The sequence below is a fragment of the Furipterus horrens genome, unplaced genomic scaffold, assembly GCF_987537825.1.
Source record: "Furipterus horrens unplaced genomic scaffold, mFurHor1.1.pri manual_scaffold_4, whole genome shotgun sequence".
In the NCBI taxonomy this organism is placed as follows: Eukaryota; Metazoa; Chordata; class Mammalia; order Chiroptera; family Furipteridae; genus Furipterus; species Furipterus horrens.
In genome coordinates this window covers 40,504,078-40,521,297 of record NW_028327174.1, presented here as the reverse complement: position 1 = coordinate 40,521,297, position 17,220 = coordinate 40,504,078, and the positions used below count along the sequence as shown (strand labels likewise).

The window sequence follows — 17,220 nt, the reverse complement described above, 5'->3', positions numbered from 1 at the left end:
AAAATACCAATACCCTTATATGTCAATCAGTTAAACATAAATCACCAAAAACATTTAAGTTTAGGACACTGTCCAATCTACGATAAAACATGCTTTATATTTTTAAAATAAATTAGAGACAAATATGAACCTAAATCTGAAGAGAAAAGCATGTATAGTATATTTATATTTATATTTAATACTATATATACATAAATTGCTATATACTTAAGATATTTTATTCCTAGGATTATTTCTACAAAAACAAGTATTATCTTTTCTTAATAAATCAAAAGTTTGAATATCAACAATCTGTCCTTTTTCTGTTGTTTTAAAAGGACATATGTTATTTATGCAGCTTGAGTTTTATAAACTAAGTTAAATAAGTTAATAATACAACAGCCTAAACTGTCCTTGTAATTTTTTAACCATGGATCTATTTTGGCAACACGGAGGTATATCTTTCAAACTGTTACAAGTCCTACATGTGAAAGAGAAGACATTAAAAGATTTCTTAAATGAAAGTGGCCTATTCTAACCTGATAGTGATATAATCAGCTGATACCATTTTCTCCAAGACAAAAGTACACAGTCAAGAAATAGCTCATATTAAAAAATGTTTCATTTTTCACATTATTTCCAACTTTTATCGGTAGAATGGCTCTGCACATTAATTTCACCAGGAGTACACAAACATAAGAAAATAGTTCCCTAACAGATACCTTTATGAGCCTCTATTTTTCAACATAAAGTGCTAAGAGATGAATAAGGAGAGCTGGGAATGTCTTGAGCTGTGAATCTTGAGATCCCCCACACTGGTTGGTATTGGAGTTCAGCATTCTGATTTTTATTTAGGTTCAGGATGATCGTCCACGGTAGCCGAATGCTCGTTAGTACCATCTGGTGTCTCACCTGTGACAGCTAGAAGGATAATCTTCAGCCACTTCTGTTTCAGTTCCTCGCTGTCCGCAGCAAAGCTGTGCACAGACTTGGACTGGGTCAGTTTGAAACTGTGTGGCAGGTCAGCACTCCTCGGCATGTCATCCACAAGATAGCCCAGGAGTGGAATGGTGGCCTGCGCTCTGACATCCTGAAGGAAAAACATAGTACGTAAGAGTGTGAGTGCGCTACACATGACGCTTTGGGGTCTGGATCTCACCAAGCCTCTTTCCCTACTCCTGTTCCAACAGACCTGCACTGTGACTCTCTATGGACAAAGATGGTGACCCAGCAATAGCACAGCGTCTGTACATGAGGCCGCTGCTAATGTGGACTGAATGAGTTAACGAGTGAGATGGCACCTAAATCAGCTGAGATTCACTGACCCAATGTTTCCTCTCTGTGAGGTAGCCTACTCAGCTCTTCATTCAGTAAAAAAGAATAGTCATCTTACTGTATAAAGCCAGCAAATGTTAATGATTCTTTCATCACCAAATACAGTTTTATTTGGTGTTTCATTCATGCATGCATCAATTTATTTATAGACAGGAAAAGGTTATGGAAAAACCACGAAACAATAAGGTATATACCTTGGCATTTTAAGTCTATTTCTTTTTCTTTTCTTTTATATTTAAATCCTCATTTGAGGGCATTTTTAAATTGCTTTTAGAGAGAGAGAGGAAGGGAGAGAGAGAAACATCAGATGGGAGAGAGAAGCATCGATTGGTTGTCCCTCATACATGCCCAGATCAGGGAACAAACCCACAACCTAGGCATGTGCCATGACCAGGAATTGAACCCACAACCTTTAGGTTCTGGGACAACACTGCAACCAACTGAGCTACACACCAGCCAGGGCTTAAGTCTATTTCTAAAAAACGTTTTACTAACCCTTAATGTCTGTAAAAGGAATCTGCCAGTTTAGGTAAACTTTCATTTTAGTTACTTATTATTTTCCCAGTTATAATGAAACAGTGATACTGAGCTCTCTTGTTCTATCAAGGGGTGATAGGACAATTTTAACTTCAATATCTACTCACCTCCCTCCGTCCCTGTGACCTCTGTCCCTTCAGACAGGTGCAGTTACATACCTGTGGGGCACCGTACATGTACAGCACCAGTGGGTCTTGTTTGGGGATCACACACCAAGCTTTCTGCCAAGGTTTGGACTTCTCCATATACTGAAGAAAGCTGCACACCACGCTGTTTCCAGATACTTCTGCTGATTCGATCTAGAAAAATATAACAGAAAGAAAGGGTGAGATTGAGAGTGAGAACAAATACAAAACGGACCAGATAGAGAAGCAATTCAGCTTAAGGCAGTATTCATTAAATACGGTGTCTTTATATAAAATGTCTTCTGGGATCATCCAAAAAGTTCATCTGAAATTATTATTTAAACATTCTTCTAGATCTATTATTAGCCTGGGAAAATATTTAAGTCAACTTTAACTTTCTATATTACCAGACCTTGAATTTAAATAAAGTTAAACATTTATTAACTGCTTATTATGCAGGTACTTTCCTTAGCTCACTAAGAAATATATTAGTTAATTTTTAATCTTCACACCAACACCAAGAAGTTAGGACTTTCATTATCTGAGGTTCAGAGATAAAATTGCTTTCCCAAGATCCTACATTTAGGAATTGGCATGCTGGGATTTGAGTCGGGATCCAAAGCCTAAACTTTTAACTGCAATGCATACCAACTTCAACTATGTAAGAATGCAATAACCAACAGGCAAATACTGTACAGCAATCTTTGCTCTGGAAACTGAGATAACCCAAGTTTTAAAAATTGCATTAACTGTTTGTAGAACCAATAACAATTTTCTGCTTTGCCTCCAAATATATAAATCACTGGCTAAAAAGCAAACAAGACCATTTGACCAAATGAAGGTTTTTAGGGCACCCATTAGGGAAAGCATCCAGTGCTCAGTGTTGTCCATTCAACAGCACTGGTCTGCAAACTATTCTGTTACTGGTTCAAGATAAGCACAGAAAGTAAGAGTAAACACTGAGAAAATTTCATAGCAATTTGACTTTGTGATGATACTCAAGCACGCGACTGTGTATTTTTGAAAAATACTGAGCTGTAATGGTTTGGAAATAAAACTGGGCCTTCAGCACAGATAGTTTATGAAGCACTGGCTGGTAAACAATGGCCTAGAAGCAAGCTAAGACAAGTTTTTTACAGATAAACATTTAAAATCAATTTCATAATAGGGAACACTAACTTTGGACTTCAATTAAGAGAAATGTTACCTTCCCTTCCCCTGTTAAAGAATTACATTCTTCTTACCATATTAAAAAAATTATACTAAATTATCATATTTTTAATTTTATCAACAAAAATTTGTGAAAATTAGTTTTCTCTCTTGTCATAGAAGTAATATTCTCAGTGTTGCCTCTTGGTCTGCAAAGACTGAAACAGTTTTTCTCTGGCCCTTTACGGAAAAAGTTTGTTGACCTTGGGCTAGTACATATAATACCAGTTGGCACAAAGCAAGTTTCAAATATTGCGTGTGTGTGTGCACATGTGTTAACCTAGTTAAGTAATTGATCCCCCCCACCCCAAAGACAGGTTTTTTTCATAAAGTACCTAGAGATTTTTATTCCATAGATCTAGCCTGAAACATCCCGTAAAACAAGTTATATTAATTTAGTTGCATCAGTTGCTGTTGTTAAGTACTGAGCCTCTATTCTTGGGGTCCAGAGCAGCATTTCCACCCACCCTACCTGAGAAAGCCCCATTCTGGTCTGCTGTTCAAGCAACATCTCTACCCTAGAATTCAGAGTTATACTTATAGTTTGCAGACCTGCATTTTAACCTTAAATGACCCTTGAGGTTCATGATCCTTTTCCTGTTACCCCAAAAGACCTTTGTACACTTACTTACACAGTGTAAATGCTCAATAAATACTCATTGATTCTTAAACCATAGAAATGCTTTATAAACCAAGTTATGTCTATGAATTTTAATCTTGAGCCTATTCTTTACAGACCTTCCAGGCTATCTTAAACCTTCTGCCACAAAGGCCTTATATCTTTGGGTGTGAAACTCATTTCAGATACAAGTTGCATTATATAGCTTCCAAGGTTAGGGGTTTGAACAATATTTCAATGCAGTTGTGAGATCACTGTCATGCTTATTAAATGAACCTTTTACTGCCATGAGTTGAAAGAGTCTTCAGGTAATAAAGTAATGATTTAATCTAAAGTTTAATAATTTCATGCAGTGGTTTTTCAAAGCTAGTATGATGAAACTGGGAGAAAAACTTTCCTTTTAAAATATGTTATAATAATATGGGCATTAGAAAAGGTAACAATCAATACTCTAATATTTAACTACAGCTACCTTCACAAAACCAATATATTCATTCTCAGATGCAGAACACTGCCCTTCTTCTTTCTTTAAAAATGAATATGATCCCAACCTTCAGCAATATAGAATAAAAGTAAGACTTGCTCATCATTCTCCAAATTGCTAAATACTAAGAGAAATAATAAAATGTGTTATTTTTACTCTTCAGGGTTAAAAGACAATTCTGTGCTCCTCATATAAAAATTTAAAAGCTATCCAACATTTACTATTTCATACCTCTAAAATTCCTTTTCTTTTCTTCTCTTCATTGTCTGTGAATCCACTTATTATTTGATAACAGTCTTTGCAAACTTTACTCAATTTACCACCATCGTACTCCAGTTGAGCTTTGTAATCAGAACACTTCCAACAAACCACCTCAAATTAGAAAAGGTAATGAGTGAATAACCATATTTAAAGAACGACAAGATTTAAGCCATAAACATTTATAATAATAATAAATGGGAAAGAGTTATATATAAGAGGCAAATTTTTATTACACTAAGAATATCCTTGTGAACATTAGGATTATCTACCATAATATTATAATGCTGTTTGTGATGGTCTACGCTTGTTCATCCTTTTCTTTCTGACCTCTAAAGGTAGAAGATACTTGAGCCTGACCTTCATTCTTCCCACTTCTGGAGGTTTCATCAATGTCCTCCCAGAAGGAACTTGTGATCTTCCCTGCCTTGGCATTCTCCTTCCCCTACCCCACCCTTCCCAACCTGTCCCCCACCTCTCCTTGTGTTCCCTATAGCAGGAGATAGCATAGCCATCTAACTAGTCACAGCAGGTCACAAACCTAGGATCATTCCTGAGTCCTCTCTATAGCTCACCCCGCAGTCCTTTTATAACAAAGTCCAACAGGTTTATATCCCCCAGATAGTTTTTCAATCTGTCCATTTTTCGACATCTTCTTTGTAATCACCTGAGTTCAAGTTATCAGTGTCCTATTTGGGGCTATTATAACCTGGTGACTGCTCCTTGTAGTAATCTGACTGGCCTCTAGGCCTCTGCCCTTACATCCCTCTAAGCTCTTTTTCAAACAATACCAGATAATCTCTTAAAAAGCATAATCTGATATGCTTCTCCTCTATTTAAAACCCTTCAGTCTTCCCTTTGCTGTTGGATAATGAACAAATTCTTAACCATGGCTTTTAAATCCTGCATAATCTGCCCATCTCACTCTGAATCTTTGGTGACACTGGCTTCTACAGCTCCCCACGTGCTATGCTCCCTCCAACCTAATCTCTGCTTCAAAAGTCAACTTTTGTTCATCCTTCAGATGTTGACTCAAAATCTCACTTCTTTAATGAAGACCCCTCCCACTTCCAGAATAGAGCATGTCTCTTGTCACTGAGCTACTAAATTTCCCTGTATTATTTTTCATGTACTGATTACAAGTTATAATCATATACTTGTGGGATTATTTGATTCATGTTTGTGCCCTGGCTAGGCTGTAAGCTCTATGAGATTGTCCTTGTATATTTTGCTCACCAGCACACAATAAGCATTTATAGAATGAATGATTATAATGAAAATACATACTATATCTTAGTGAATGATATTTTTCCTAATTCCTATAGGGTAATTTTTATTTAAAAACAAACAAAAACCTTCCGCTTAAAAAAAGTATCTTCTTGCTTCTAGAAGTACATTTCTTCCCAATTCACAGTGAACAAACTTTATTTAAAAAGTGTAAATATTAGTAAAACTTTTGTTTTAGGTTCATAGCATATAAAGTTTCATGATAAAAAATCATTCACTGTTTCCTCATAATTACAATACAATTACTAGGATTTAGAATAAGACATGTCTATAACTATAAATTCCTATTAACTAATATATTATTTTCAAATCAAATCATATTTTGATGATCCACATTCAAACATATTTTTGTTTGTTTACTGAACCAAATATGTCAGTACCTAGAATCACCTCAAGTAAACTCAATGACAGATTTTAAAAAGTCTTACCCTTAAGGAGGCAGGGAGAAGATGTTTGCCATCAATGTAATTTTGACTACAAACCTGTCTTGCTGAGTCAAAACTTAGGAAAAGAGGAAGAGTAAATCTGTAGTGTGAGTATAAACTAAAAGAACTATCAAAAAGAATTGCCTTGACTGGCTTGGCTCAGTGGATTGGGCATCATCCAGCAAACCGAAAGGTTGCGAGGTCAATTCCCAGCCAGGGCGCATGCCTGGGATGCAGACTAGGTCCCCAGTTAGTAGTGGGCGAGAAGCAACCGATCGATGTGTTTCTCACACATCAACGTTTCACTCCCTCTTTCTCCCTCCCTCCCCCTCTCTCTAAAAATAAGTAAATAAAATCTTCTAAACAACAACTGTTGCACTGAAGCACACTAATAATATATTACATCCTTACACTGCAATGTGTACCCTTCTCTATTTGCTGCTTCTTAGAAAAAAGTACATAATCTTCAGCTGGGTTTACAAGGCCCTCCGAAACCTGCTGCTACCTCTCCCCAGCTTCACTTCGTGCTTTGCTATCACCATTCCTTCCATATGAAACGACTCAGTTGCTGAAAACCTGCTATGTGCCTTCTCTGGCTTGAGTTGCGGTATTTGGTTAGAGAAGTATCACTGCCATTAAATGGACTAGTGCATCCTTTTACACTTGTAACCATAAATCTCTAATGGGCACCCAGCAGTCCACCTGCGTTTCTCCGACACACTCATTTTTCCCTGCCCAGGGATAACTATTTGATTCTTAGTCCTCTTTCTCAAGACTCCCCCACCTTTCTTTCTCCCCGCTCCCTTCCAGCTGATGACATTTTCTCCTACCTCTATGGAAATATATGTATCGCCAGACCTCAATTCCCTCCTTTCCTACCACCAATCACACACACGCCCACAACTGCAGCTGTCCTTTCCCTTTTTCTTTTCGTTACAGCGGAGGAAAGTTTCCCTCTCCCCATCAAAAGCCTGAACTTCCACTTATGCTAACAAGTTCTATTTTCTCAGAGCCGTCAACTCCTCTGGTTAGTATTTCTCTAATTATTTCTTCTGCTACATTTCACCATATTCTTCATGCTCCAGCACATGACCTTCGGGCGGTCACAAGAAAAGACCAAGCTCTTGTCCACCTCCAGGCTCTGGCCACACAGGCACTCACTGCTGGAACGCACCTCTGCCCGCCCTTGCTGTGGGCAGCTCTTTCTCACCTTTTAGGCAGCAGCTTAAATATCGACCCCTCAGATAGGTCTTCATTTTTCTAACTAAAAGTGGTTCCAAATCCTTCTTCCTTACCATTATTCTCCATTTTAAACTTCCCAATTGCTTCCTTATTGCATTTATAGTAATTTGAAACGCTTATTTGTCCATTTACCTACCTTGGGTCTATTTTCTCCATTAGACTGTAAGCTACGTGAAGCTGGATATCATTTTACTTACCACTTTTCTCCCTCCAGGACCCAGTATAGTGCTTTGTACATACTTGTCACTAAAATAAGTTTATCAATGAAGTGCTTTACTGAATGAGTTTTTGAGTCATTTCTAACCTTATGATTTTACAATACCTATAGAGTTACTGGCAATCTTACTAACCAAGAAATTTCACTTACATGTCCACACGCTCGACAATGGTGCCTTCTCCTTGTCAGTGCATTGAAAGACTCTTTGCATTTCATACACATTGTTACTTCATTGTCTCGGATCCATCTTGGAGCTCTTTTCCCTAGCTCAGCAGTCTAAAAAGGAAAGAGATTCCATTTTAATAGAAAAAACTGTCCCTTCCTTCCTTCTTCCCTCCCTTCCTCCCTCAAAAGCACTTGACAACATTGCTCATACCATGTTCTGGTAAAGTAAAACGTTTAAAGCGTTTAAGCAGTATAAAAAAGGCACTCACTATTATATTCATCTAAGAAGGAATGAGATTCTGTCTAAATAGTCAGTTTTGGCACTGCGAAGGAAAAAGGCTGGAGAACAAAATGACCAGATACATCTTTTATAACTGCAAATATCAAAATGCTTAAACTTAAGAATTTAATTCAACTTACAGAAACCTCTGACTGACTGTCATTATCCTTTGCAATTGCATTTCTGAAGGTTTCATGCCTCTGATGGAAAGCATCAATAGTCTCTTGAAGGGCCTAAAATATAAGTAAAATTCAAAGCACACATTAAAGTAGCACATGCAAATTAATGAAAATCCTTTATTAAACAAATATCTATGATAGGAGTCACCTTAAAAATTAAATGACCTTGATCCAATGACTACATGTGCACAGTGCAACAGTATTCGCACGTTTGTATACACAGAGATTACCAAAAAGCAAAAAATAAAAAATAGAAATAAGGTTTACCTTAATCCATTCTTCTTTGTCTTGTTCAGAACTAAAACAAAACAAAATTAAACTGAATGCAGAGACCATTAAGGAGTTACACCTGGTAAATCAAACAATGTTTTAATGTTGCTCCAACTTTCTGGAAAATTCAGGGATGGTCAAGAAGTTACAATCAAAATTAAACAATCTCTGGCAATTGAACAAATAAATTATTGAACAGAGTTTTATACCATCCATTTATAATAGTACACATAATTTTTGATGGGGAGAGATAAGTTTAGCCTTTATAATATACTGCCTGGACATGAAGTTTAACAACCATCATCTAGTCGTAGACATCAGGCAACTCTGGAGGTCTAGCATTATACTGGAGATACATACAAGTAGGCTTTTAAAGGCTGGCTATTAGTCACAGCCCATCTTAAGAAAGATTATAATTAGCCTCGAGAGCCTAAAACATCTTCGTAAGGCTTTACAGAGCTATTTTAACATTTCCCTTGATAAACAATTTAATTTTATTTTGCTAGAAAGCTCAGGCAATACCATATCTAACCAATTACAGAAAAAACAAAAGTTTTAAATGCCTGTAGGATGAAGTTTCACAGATTAATAGACTCCAGTATTTAACAGTTTTCTTTTGGGAAAAAATTCCCTGCACTATAGTCAAGTCTCCTATTGTCCTGCGGAGGCAAATTTTCTTTATTTCATCTCCCTTACTAATAGCATATATAGCTGGTTGTTGTCATATATTAGAAAAAGTCCCCTTTAGTAGACTCTGGACTAAGATCTCAAAATTCAGGGACTGTGAAGACTATCAAAGAGTGGGTTCTGTTTGCAAGTGTTTGGTAGGCTAGGGCTAAATTTGAGTTCCAGCCTGCTTCTCAGTCACATGCCTCGGTCCCAAAAGATCATGAATTTGTGAGTCTGGCAGGAGGTTTGCTCCTGTGACACTATCCATCTTCCCAATAAATGTATTATTGAGCACCATAATGTACCAGGAATGCTACTGGAATCTGTGCCTGTCAAATAAAAGATTCTGCTTATTGGGGCAGCTGCTTTTAGTTTTTTAAACTCAAAGAAACTTGAAGTTTTTGATGTTTTTGACTTATTCCTTTGTTTAGTTTACTTACCACTATATTTTTATATCCCTTTAGCAACCAAAAACCATGGAATAAAAACTACAGAAAACAGGATTACCTTACATAGTTTTGAATATGGAAGAGTGCACAGAGTATAAGAGGTCAGTCTCGAGGCTGACTCATCGAGCAAGAAAAGCAGAACTGTTTTTTTTCAGGTGACTTCAGAAGTGAATTATCTTGAAATATCTCCAAATATACACCCAATTTTTGTTTCCTTGTAATCCCGCTAACATTGACATTCTGAATGTCTCCATTCTTGAGAGTCATTGTAGCCTCAAGTCCCACCCTGCCATTCGGTCCACAGCTCCCACTGGGCCCCAGCCTAGGGGGCCTTATAGCAGCCACCAGTGCACTGGAACCTCCTCACTGAACGGATCCCTGCGTGAGTGGATGGCCCCGGGCCCACCCCCCACAGGCTGCTTTGCTAGCCTTCTGCTCCCACTGAAGGCCCCCCTCACCCTGCTCCACCACCCCTGCACTTATATTCCCTGTAGGTTCATCGGGGTTGTACCCTGAGCCTCTGCGGGTGACTTAGTGACGTGGGTTCCCCTGGAGAGGGTTCAGTAGCTAAACCACCAGGATGCCTGGCCACCAGCATTGATACTCCTTCAGCCTCTCCTCCCTGGACCCCAGGCAACTGGGCTGAGGAAGTAATCAATTTTGATCTTCAATTTAACATAAATATAACTAGAGCAATGATATCAGGGGAATAAAACAATTTAAGGAAAAGGACCATGTTTCCCCACTAATTGGAATATACCCAATACTGTATATTGAAACTCTACAAAGTGATGACTACCTGTACTTAAGAAAATTCGTCATAAATCAGCCCCATCCTAAAGAGAAAACAACCCAACCTGATAAGGAGGTAGGGCTGGAGTCCCCATTTAGGCAACCCAAGAAACCTTGATAACCTTCTGTTCTTCAGACCACCTCTTGGGTTTGCAGGTTTGAAAGCATGCTGATAGTTCAGAGCCGGCAGCACCTTCATTCTTCTGCATGAAGACTTCTCTAATGATCATTGGAACATCTCAAATAAACAACATACCCTTGCATCTAAAAGAATTAGAGGAACTACAACAAACAAAGCCCAGAGCAAGCAGAAGGAAGGAAATAAGATCAGAGCAGAATTAAGTGACATAGAGACTAAAAAAACAATTTAAAGGATCGGTGAATCCAGGAGCTGATTCTTTGAAAAGATAAACAAAATTGAGAAACCCTTAACTAGACTCATCAAGAAAGAAAGAGGACCCAAATAAATATAATCAGAAATGAAAGAGGATAAGTGACAACTGATAAAAAAGAAATACAAAGGATTGTAAGAAATGCTCTGGCTGGTATGGCTCATTGAATTGAGCACCAGCCTGTGAACCAAAAGTTCATTGGTTTGATTCCTGGTTAGGACACATGCCTGCGGTTGTGGGCCAGGTCCCCAGTTGGGGGCATATGAGAGGCAACTGACTGAGATATTTCTCTGGCACATTAATGGTTCTATCCTTCTCTTTCTCCTTTCATTCCCTTCTCTCTCAAAATAAATAAATAAATAAATCTTAAAAAAAAAAAAAAAAAAAAAATTGCTACCAACTATATGCCAAGAAATTGGACAACCTGGGTGAAATGGATAAATCTCTAGAAACATACAATCTTCCAAAACTGAATCAGGAAGAAGCAGAAAACCTCAATGAACTAAGAATAACTAGCAAAATTGAAGCAGTAATCAAAAAACTACCAGCGCACAAAAGCCCAGGCAATTTTACCAAACAGTCAAAGAAGAACTAACACTTGTCCTTCTCAAACTATTCCAAAAATTCAAGAAAAGACTCTCAAACTCTTTTTACAAGGCCAGTATTATCCTAATACTAAAACCAGGTAAAGACACAATAAAGAAAGAAAATTACAGACCAGTATCTCTGATAAATATAGATGCTAAAATCCTCAACATAATACTAGCAAACTGGATCCAGCAGTACACCAAAGATCATAAAAAGATCATACATCAAGACCAAGTGGGATTTATTCCAAGGATGGAAGGAAGGTATAGTATTTGCAAATGAATAAATGTGATATATCCCATACCCAAAATAAAAGAAAAAATTAGATGATCATATCAATAGATGCAGAAAAAGCATTTGATAAAATCCAACACCCATTTATGATAAAAACACTGAGTAAAGCGGGAATTGAGGGAGCATGCTTCAACATAATTAAGGACATATACAAAAAAGTACTGCCAACATCATACTCAATGGGCAAAAACTAAATGCATTTCCCTTAAGATCAGGAACAAGACAAGAGTGTCCACTTTTACCTCTCTTATTCAAATAGTACTGGACGTCCTAGCCATAGCAATCAGACAAGAAGAAATAAAAGGCACCCAGATTGGAAAGGAGGAAGTAAAACTGTCATCATTAGCAGACGACATGATAGTGTACATAAAAAAATCTATAGGCTCCACCAAAAACTACTCGACCTAATAATTTAATTTGGCAAAGTAGTGGGATACAAAGTCAATATTCAGAAATCAATGGCATTTTGGTACAGTAACAATGAACTATCAGAAAGAGAAACTAAGAAAAATATCCCATTTACCACAGCTACAACAACAAAATAATAAAGTACTTCGGAATAAATTTAACCAAGGAGGTAAAAGACCTGTACTCAGAAAACCATAGAACACTGGAAAAATAAATTGTGGAATATACAAATAAATGGAAGCATATACCTGTTCAGGAATTGGAAGAATTAACATCATTAAAATGTCCATACTACCCTAAGCAATCTGTAGATTCAATGCAATTCCTATTAAAAATACCAATGGCATATTTCACAGATCTAGAACAAATATTTCAAAAATGTATATGGAACCAAAAAAGATCCTGAATAGCCTCAGCAATCTTGAGGGAAAAGAACAAAGTTGGAGAGATCACACCACCTGATATCAAACTAAACTACAAAGCTATAGTAATCAAAACAGCATGGTACTGGCATAAAAACAGACATATAGATCAATGCAATAAAATAGAGAGCCCAGAAATAAACCAACGTCTCTATGGTCAATTAATTAATATTTGACAAAGGGGGCACAAACATACAATGGAGTAAAAATGGCTTCTTCGATAAACGGTGTTGGCAAAAAATTGAAACTAGACCACCAACTTACACCATACACCAGAATAAACTCAAAATGGATAAAAGTCTTATATAAAAGTCGTGATACCATAAAAGTCCTAGAGCAAAACATAGGCAATAAAATTTCAGATATGCCACATAGCAATATTTTTGCCAATATATCTCCTAGGGCAAGGGAAATAAAAGAAAAAATAAATAAATGGGACTACATCAAATTAAAAAGCTTCTGCATGACTAAAGGAACCATGATCAAAATAAGAACAGAACTAATTGCATGGGAGGATATATTTGCCAATGATACAATGGGGAAAAGTTTTAATCTCCAATATATATAAAAAACTCATACGACTCAACACGGGAAAACAAACAATCCAATTAAAAAATGGGAATTTCTGGTCAAGATGGAGGCGAAGGTAAACAAGCTGCGCCTCCTCGTGCAACCACAGAAAGAATTACAACTAGACCTCAAAACAAATAACACCCAGGACTGACAGAAAATCGAGCTGTATGGAAATCCAACAACCAAGAATTTAAAGAAGCCACATTCATCCTGACGGGTATCAAGAATGGGAGATGGGGTGGGGAGGTGGGGGGCAGAGTTGCAGTGGTGGTGGAACAGAGGTCTCACATTCATGTGTGGTGGGTAAAAATTGGGAGGGATACCTTGGGAGCAAGCAATCGCAGCCCCATACCAGACCGCACAGTCCAGGGTTCCAGCACCAGGAAGATAAACCCTCATTACCTCTGGCTGTAAAAACCAGTGAGGGTTGGGGCGGTGGAAGAAATTGCCAGATTTTCAGGAGACTCTACTTAAAGGGCCCGCAAAGACTTAGAACACACACAAACCTACCCCCGCTGGGATTTAGCACCAGGGCAAGAGCTGGAAGAGCTCTAGTCACATATGGAGAGTAAGTGAAGTGACTGGAAACAGGGCAGGTGCCAGGCAAACCTCCAGAAGCCAGGCAGCAGCACTGTCCCTTCTCCAAGCTCTCCCCCTAAGAGAGTCACAAAGTGGTGAAGCAGGTAGCCCCAGCGTAGTGATTACCTAAGGCTCCACCCCAAATAATTTACAGGTGCCTTTTCTACCTTAGGCCACACTACTAGGACAGGGAGTCAAAGCAGCACTACACAGAAACAAACACAGGGAGGCTGCCAAATTGAGAAGGCAAAGAAACATGGCCCAAATGAAAGAAGAGAGCAAACCCCCAGAAAAACTAAACAAAATGGAGATAACCAACCTATCAGATACAGAGTTCAAGACACTGGTGATCAAGATGCTCAGAGAACTCATTGACTATAGCAACAACATTTAAAAGACCCAGGAAGAAATGAAGGTTACATTAACTGAAACAAAGAAAAATCTGCAGTGAACCAACAGTGGAGGGGAGGAAGCTGGGATTCAAATCAATAATTTGGAACACAAGGAAGTAATAAGCATTAAACCAGAACAGCAAGAAGAAAAAAGAATTAAAAAACAACAACAAAAAATGGGGATAGTATAAGGAGTCTCTGAAACATCTCCTAATTTACCAATATCTGAATCATAGGGATGCCAGAAGGAGAAGAGGAAGAGCAAGAAATTGAAAACTTCCCTAAGTTGGTGAAGGAAATAGACATACAAGTCCAGGAAGCATAGGGAGTCCCAAACAGGCTAGACCCAAAGAGGACCACACAAAGATACATCATAATTAAAATGCCAAAGGTTAGAAATAAAGAGAGAATCTTAAAAGCTGAAAGAGAAAAGAAGAGAGTTCCCTACACAGGTGTTCCCATAAGACTGTCAGTTGATTCCTCAAAAGAAACTTTGCAGGCAAGAAATATTCAAAGTGATAAAATCAAAGACCTACAACCTATATTACTCTATCCAGCAAAGCTATCATTTACAGTGGAAGGGCAGATAAAAGTGCTTCACAGACAAGGTGAAGCAAAGGAGTTCATCATCACCAAACCATTATTATGTGAAATCTAAAATGGACTTATTTAAGAAAAAGATCAAAACTATGAACAATAAAATGGCAAAAAAATTTACAACTATCAACAACTGCATCTAAAAAAACAAAACAAAACTAAGTGAACAACCAGAACAGGAACAGAATCATAGATATGGAGATCATTTGGAGGGTTATCAGCTAGGAGGGGGAAGGGGGAGAATGGGGGAAAAGGTGCAGGGATTACAAAGCATAATTGGTAGGTACAAAATAGACAAGGGGATGTTAAGAATAGTATAGAAAATGGAGAAGCCAAAGACTTATATGCATGACCCATGGACATGAACTAAGGGAGGACTGCTGTAGGGAATGAGAGTACCATAAGAGAGGAGCAAAGGGGTAAAAATTGGGACAACTGTAATAGCATAATCAATAGAAAATGTATTTTTTTAATGGGCAAAGGACCTGAACAGGTACTTCTCTAAGGAGGACATACAGAGGTTCCACAGGCATAAATAAGAATGCTCAATATCACTAGCTATCAGAGAGATGCAAATAAAAACCACAATGCAATACCACCTCACACCAGTCAGAATGGCCATCATCAACAAATCAGCAAACAACAAGTGCTGGTGAGGATGTGGAGAAACGGGAACCCTACTGCACTGTTGGTGGGAATGCAGACTGGTGCAGCCACTATGGAAAACCGTATGGAATTTCCTCAAATTATCAAAAATGGATCAGCCTTTTGACCCAGTGATTTCACTGCTGGGAATATACTCTAAGAATCCTGCAACACCAATTCAAAAGAGCTTATGCACCCCTATGTTCATAGCAACGTTATTTACAATAGGCAGGTGTTGGAAACAGACTAAATGCCCATCAGTAGATGAATGGATTAAAAAACTGTGGTACATTTACACAATGGAATACTATGTAGCAGAAAGATGGAATTCCTTCCTTTTGTGACCGTATGGATGGAACTGGAGACTATCACGCTAAGTGAAGTAAGCCAGTTGGTGAAAGACAAATACCATATGATCTCACTTATAAGAGGAACCTAATGAACAAAATTAACTAACATGCAAAACAGAACCAGAGACATGGAAACATGGAACAGACTGACAGTGGCCAGAGGGGAGGGCGGGAGGAATGGAGAAAGAAGGGGAAAGGTTTAGTCAAAGAACATGTATGAATGACCCATGGACATGTTTTCAGAGCGGGGGTGGGGAGGTGCTGGGTGTAAGAGAGAAAAGGGGGAAACACTGAGATAACTGTAATAGAATAAATAAGAATTTTAAAAAGGTAAAAAAATAAAAACATAAAGAGAGAGAGAGAGAGAGAGAGAGATTTCTTTAATGACCGGAGTTACAGGGGAGTCTTTCTTGTTGCCAGGTCCTATCGCTCAGTAAGTCAACAAAATACATTCTTCTCTTGGGTTTGATGTCTGGGGCCCAAACCCCATCACAGTAAGGTAGAAAAACCACGATACTCAGAGCCAAGCCACCTTCGAACCCTTAGATCAGTCGCCCTGCAGTCTGCCACATTTTTCACAACCGTAATTTCACCAGTTCCCTGACTTCCAGGGCACAAATTCCTGCTAAAATGATTTATTCTCTTCTAAAAGTCTGAAGTTTAAGCTCTTGTGCAGTTACTAAGTGCAGATATCCAGGATGAATTCACCTGAGCAGCCAGAACCACATGCTATTGGTGCCCAGGAACCAAAGGGCTCTCTGACTTTGCAGGGATTCTAGGCTATCAGAACCATGAGGGCTGGGAATGGTACTTAACCCTCTGATCTGTGACTTTCAGGAGTATCCCAGTTTTCACCATGCCAGGCCTTTATAGGAGAAATGGATAACAGTCTTACTAAAGCAGATGTTTCCAAACCTGACAGCAAGAGGTAGCTGTGATCCACTGCAGTGGTTGTCATGGTTTTTTTTCTTTCCAAACACAGTTATGCCAGAGGCATGGATGCTGGAATTCCAGCCCTTTGTCTCCCACTCAATGAAGCATTTAAGGAGCACATAAGAAGTACTGGTAGCTACAGATTCAAATGGCCTCCCTCATGTATCCTCCAACTGTGGCAGGAGAATCACTACCTTTTCCACCCTGCCTCCTCCAAAAATTCTCTCCATTAAAGTGTCATTAAGTCCCATGAATGCAGAGCCTCTGAAGGACTGAGTGTTCAACATTTGGCATGGAAATAATAAGCATCAATAAACGTTTGTGGACCAAAGGAAGGGTGGAGGGAAAAAGGATTAGGGGAGAACTTTTTCCTACAAAGACTCAAAACTTGGCTTAAATGCAACCATTACATTCTTTGAGCACCTTGTAAATGTAAAGAGTAAATATAATTTGCCGAATGCTTACTTTCTGAAAACAACTATCCTAGGCACTGTAGAGGAATCAAAAAGGACGACATCAATCTGCT

The 17,220-nt window shown here is 38.3% G+C and overlaps 1 protein-coding gene across 1 annotated transcript in view; it reads right to left on the bottom strand.

The window, feature by feature from the left end:
* Positions 1-229: 229 nt before the first annotated feature.
* FGD4 (FYVE, RhoGEF and PH domain containing 4) overlaps positions 230-17,220 on the bottom strand; it is a 193,945-nt gene continuing 176,954 nt past the window's right edge. Inside the window, exons 12-17 of the mRNA XM_090272997.1 lie at positions 8,609-8,639; positions 8,303-8,395; positions 7,868-7,993; positions 4,520-4,660; positions 2,010-2,150; positions 230-1,069 (exon numbers count right to left, since the gene is read on the bottom strand). Coding sequence (XP_090129123.1) covers positions 827-1,069; positions 2,010-2,150; positions 4,520-4,660; positions 7,868-7,993; positions 8,303-8,395; positions 8,609-8,639 — 775 coding nt within the window. The 3' untranslated portion in view covers positions 230-826. The remainder of the gene's footprint in view (positions 1,070-2,009; positions 2,151-4,519; positions 4,661-7,867; positions 7,994-8,302; positions 8,396-8,608; positions 8,640-17,220) is intronic.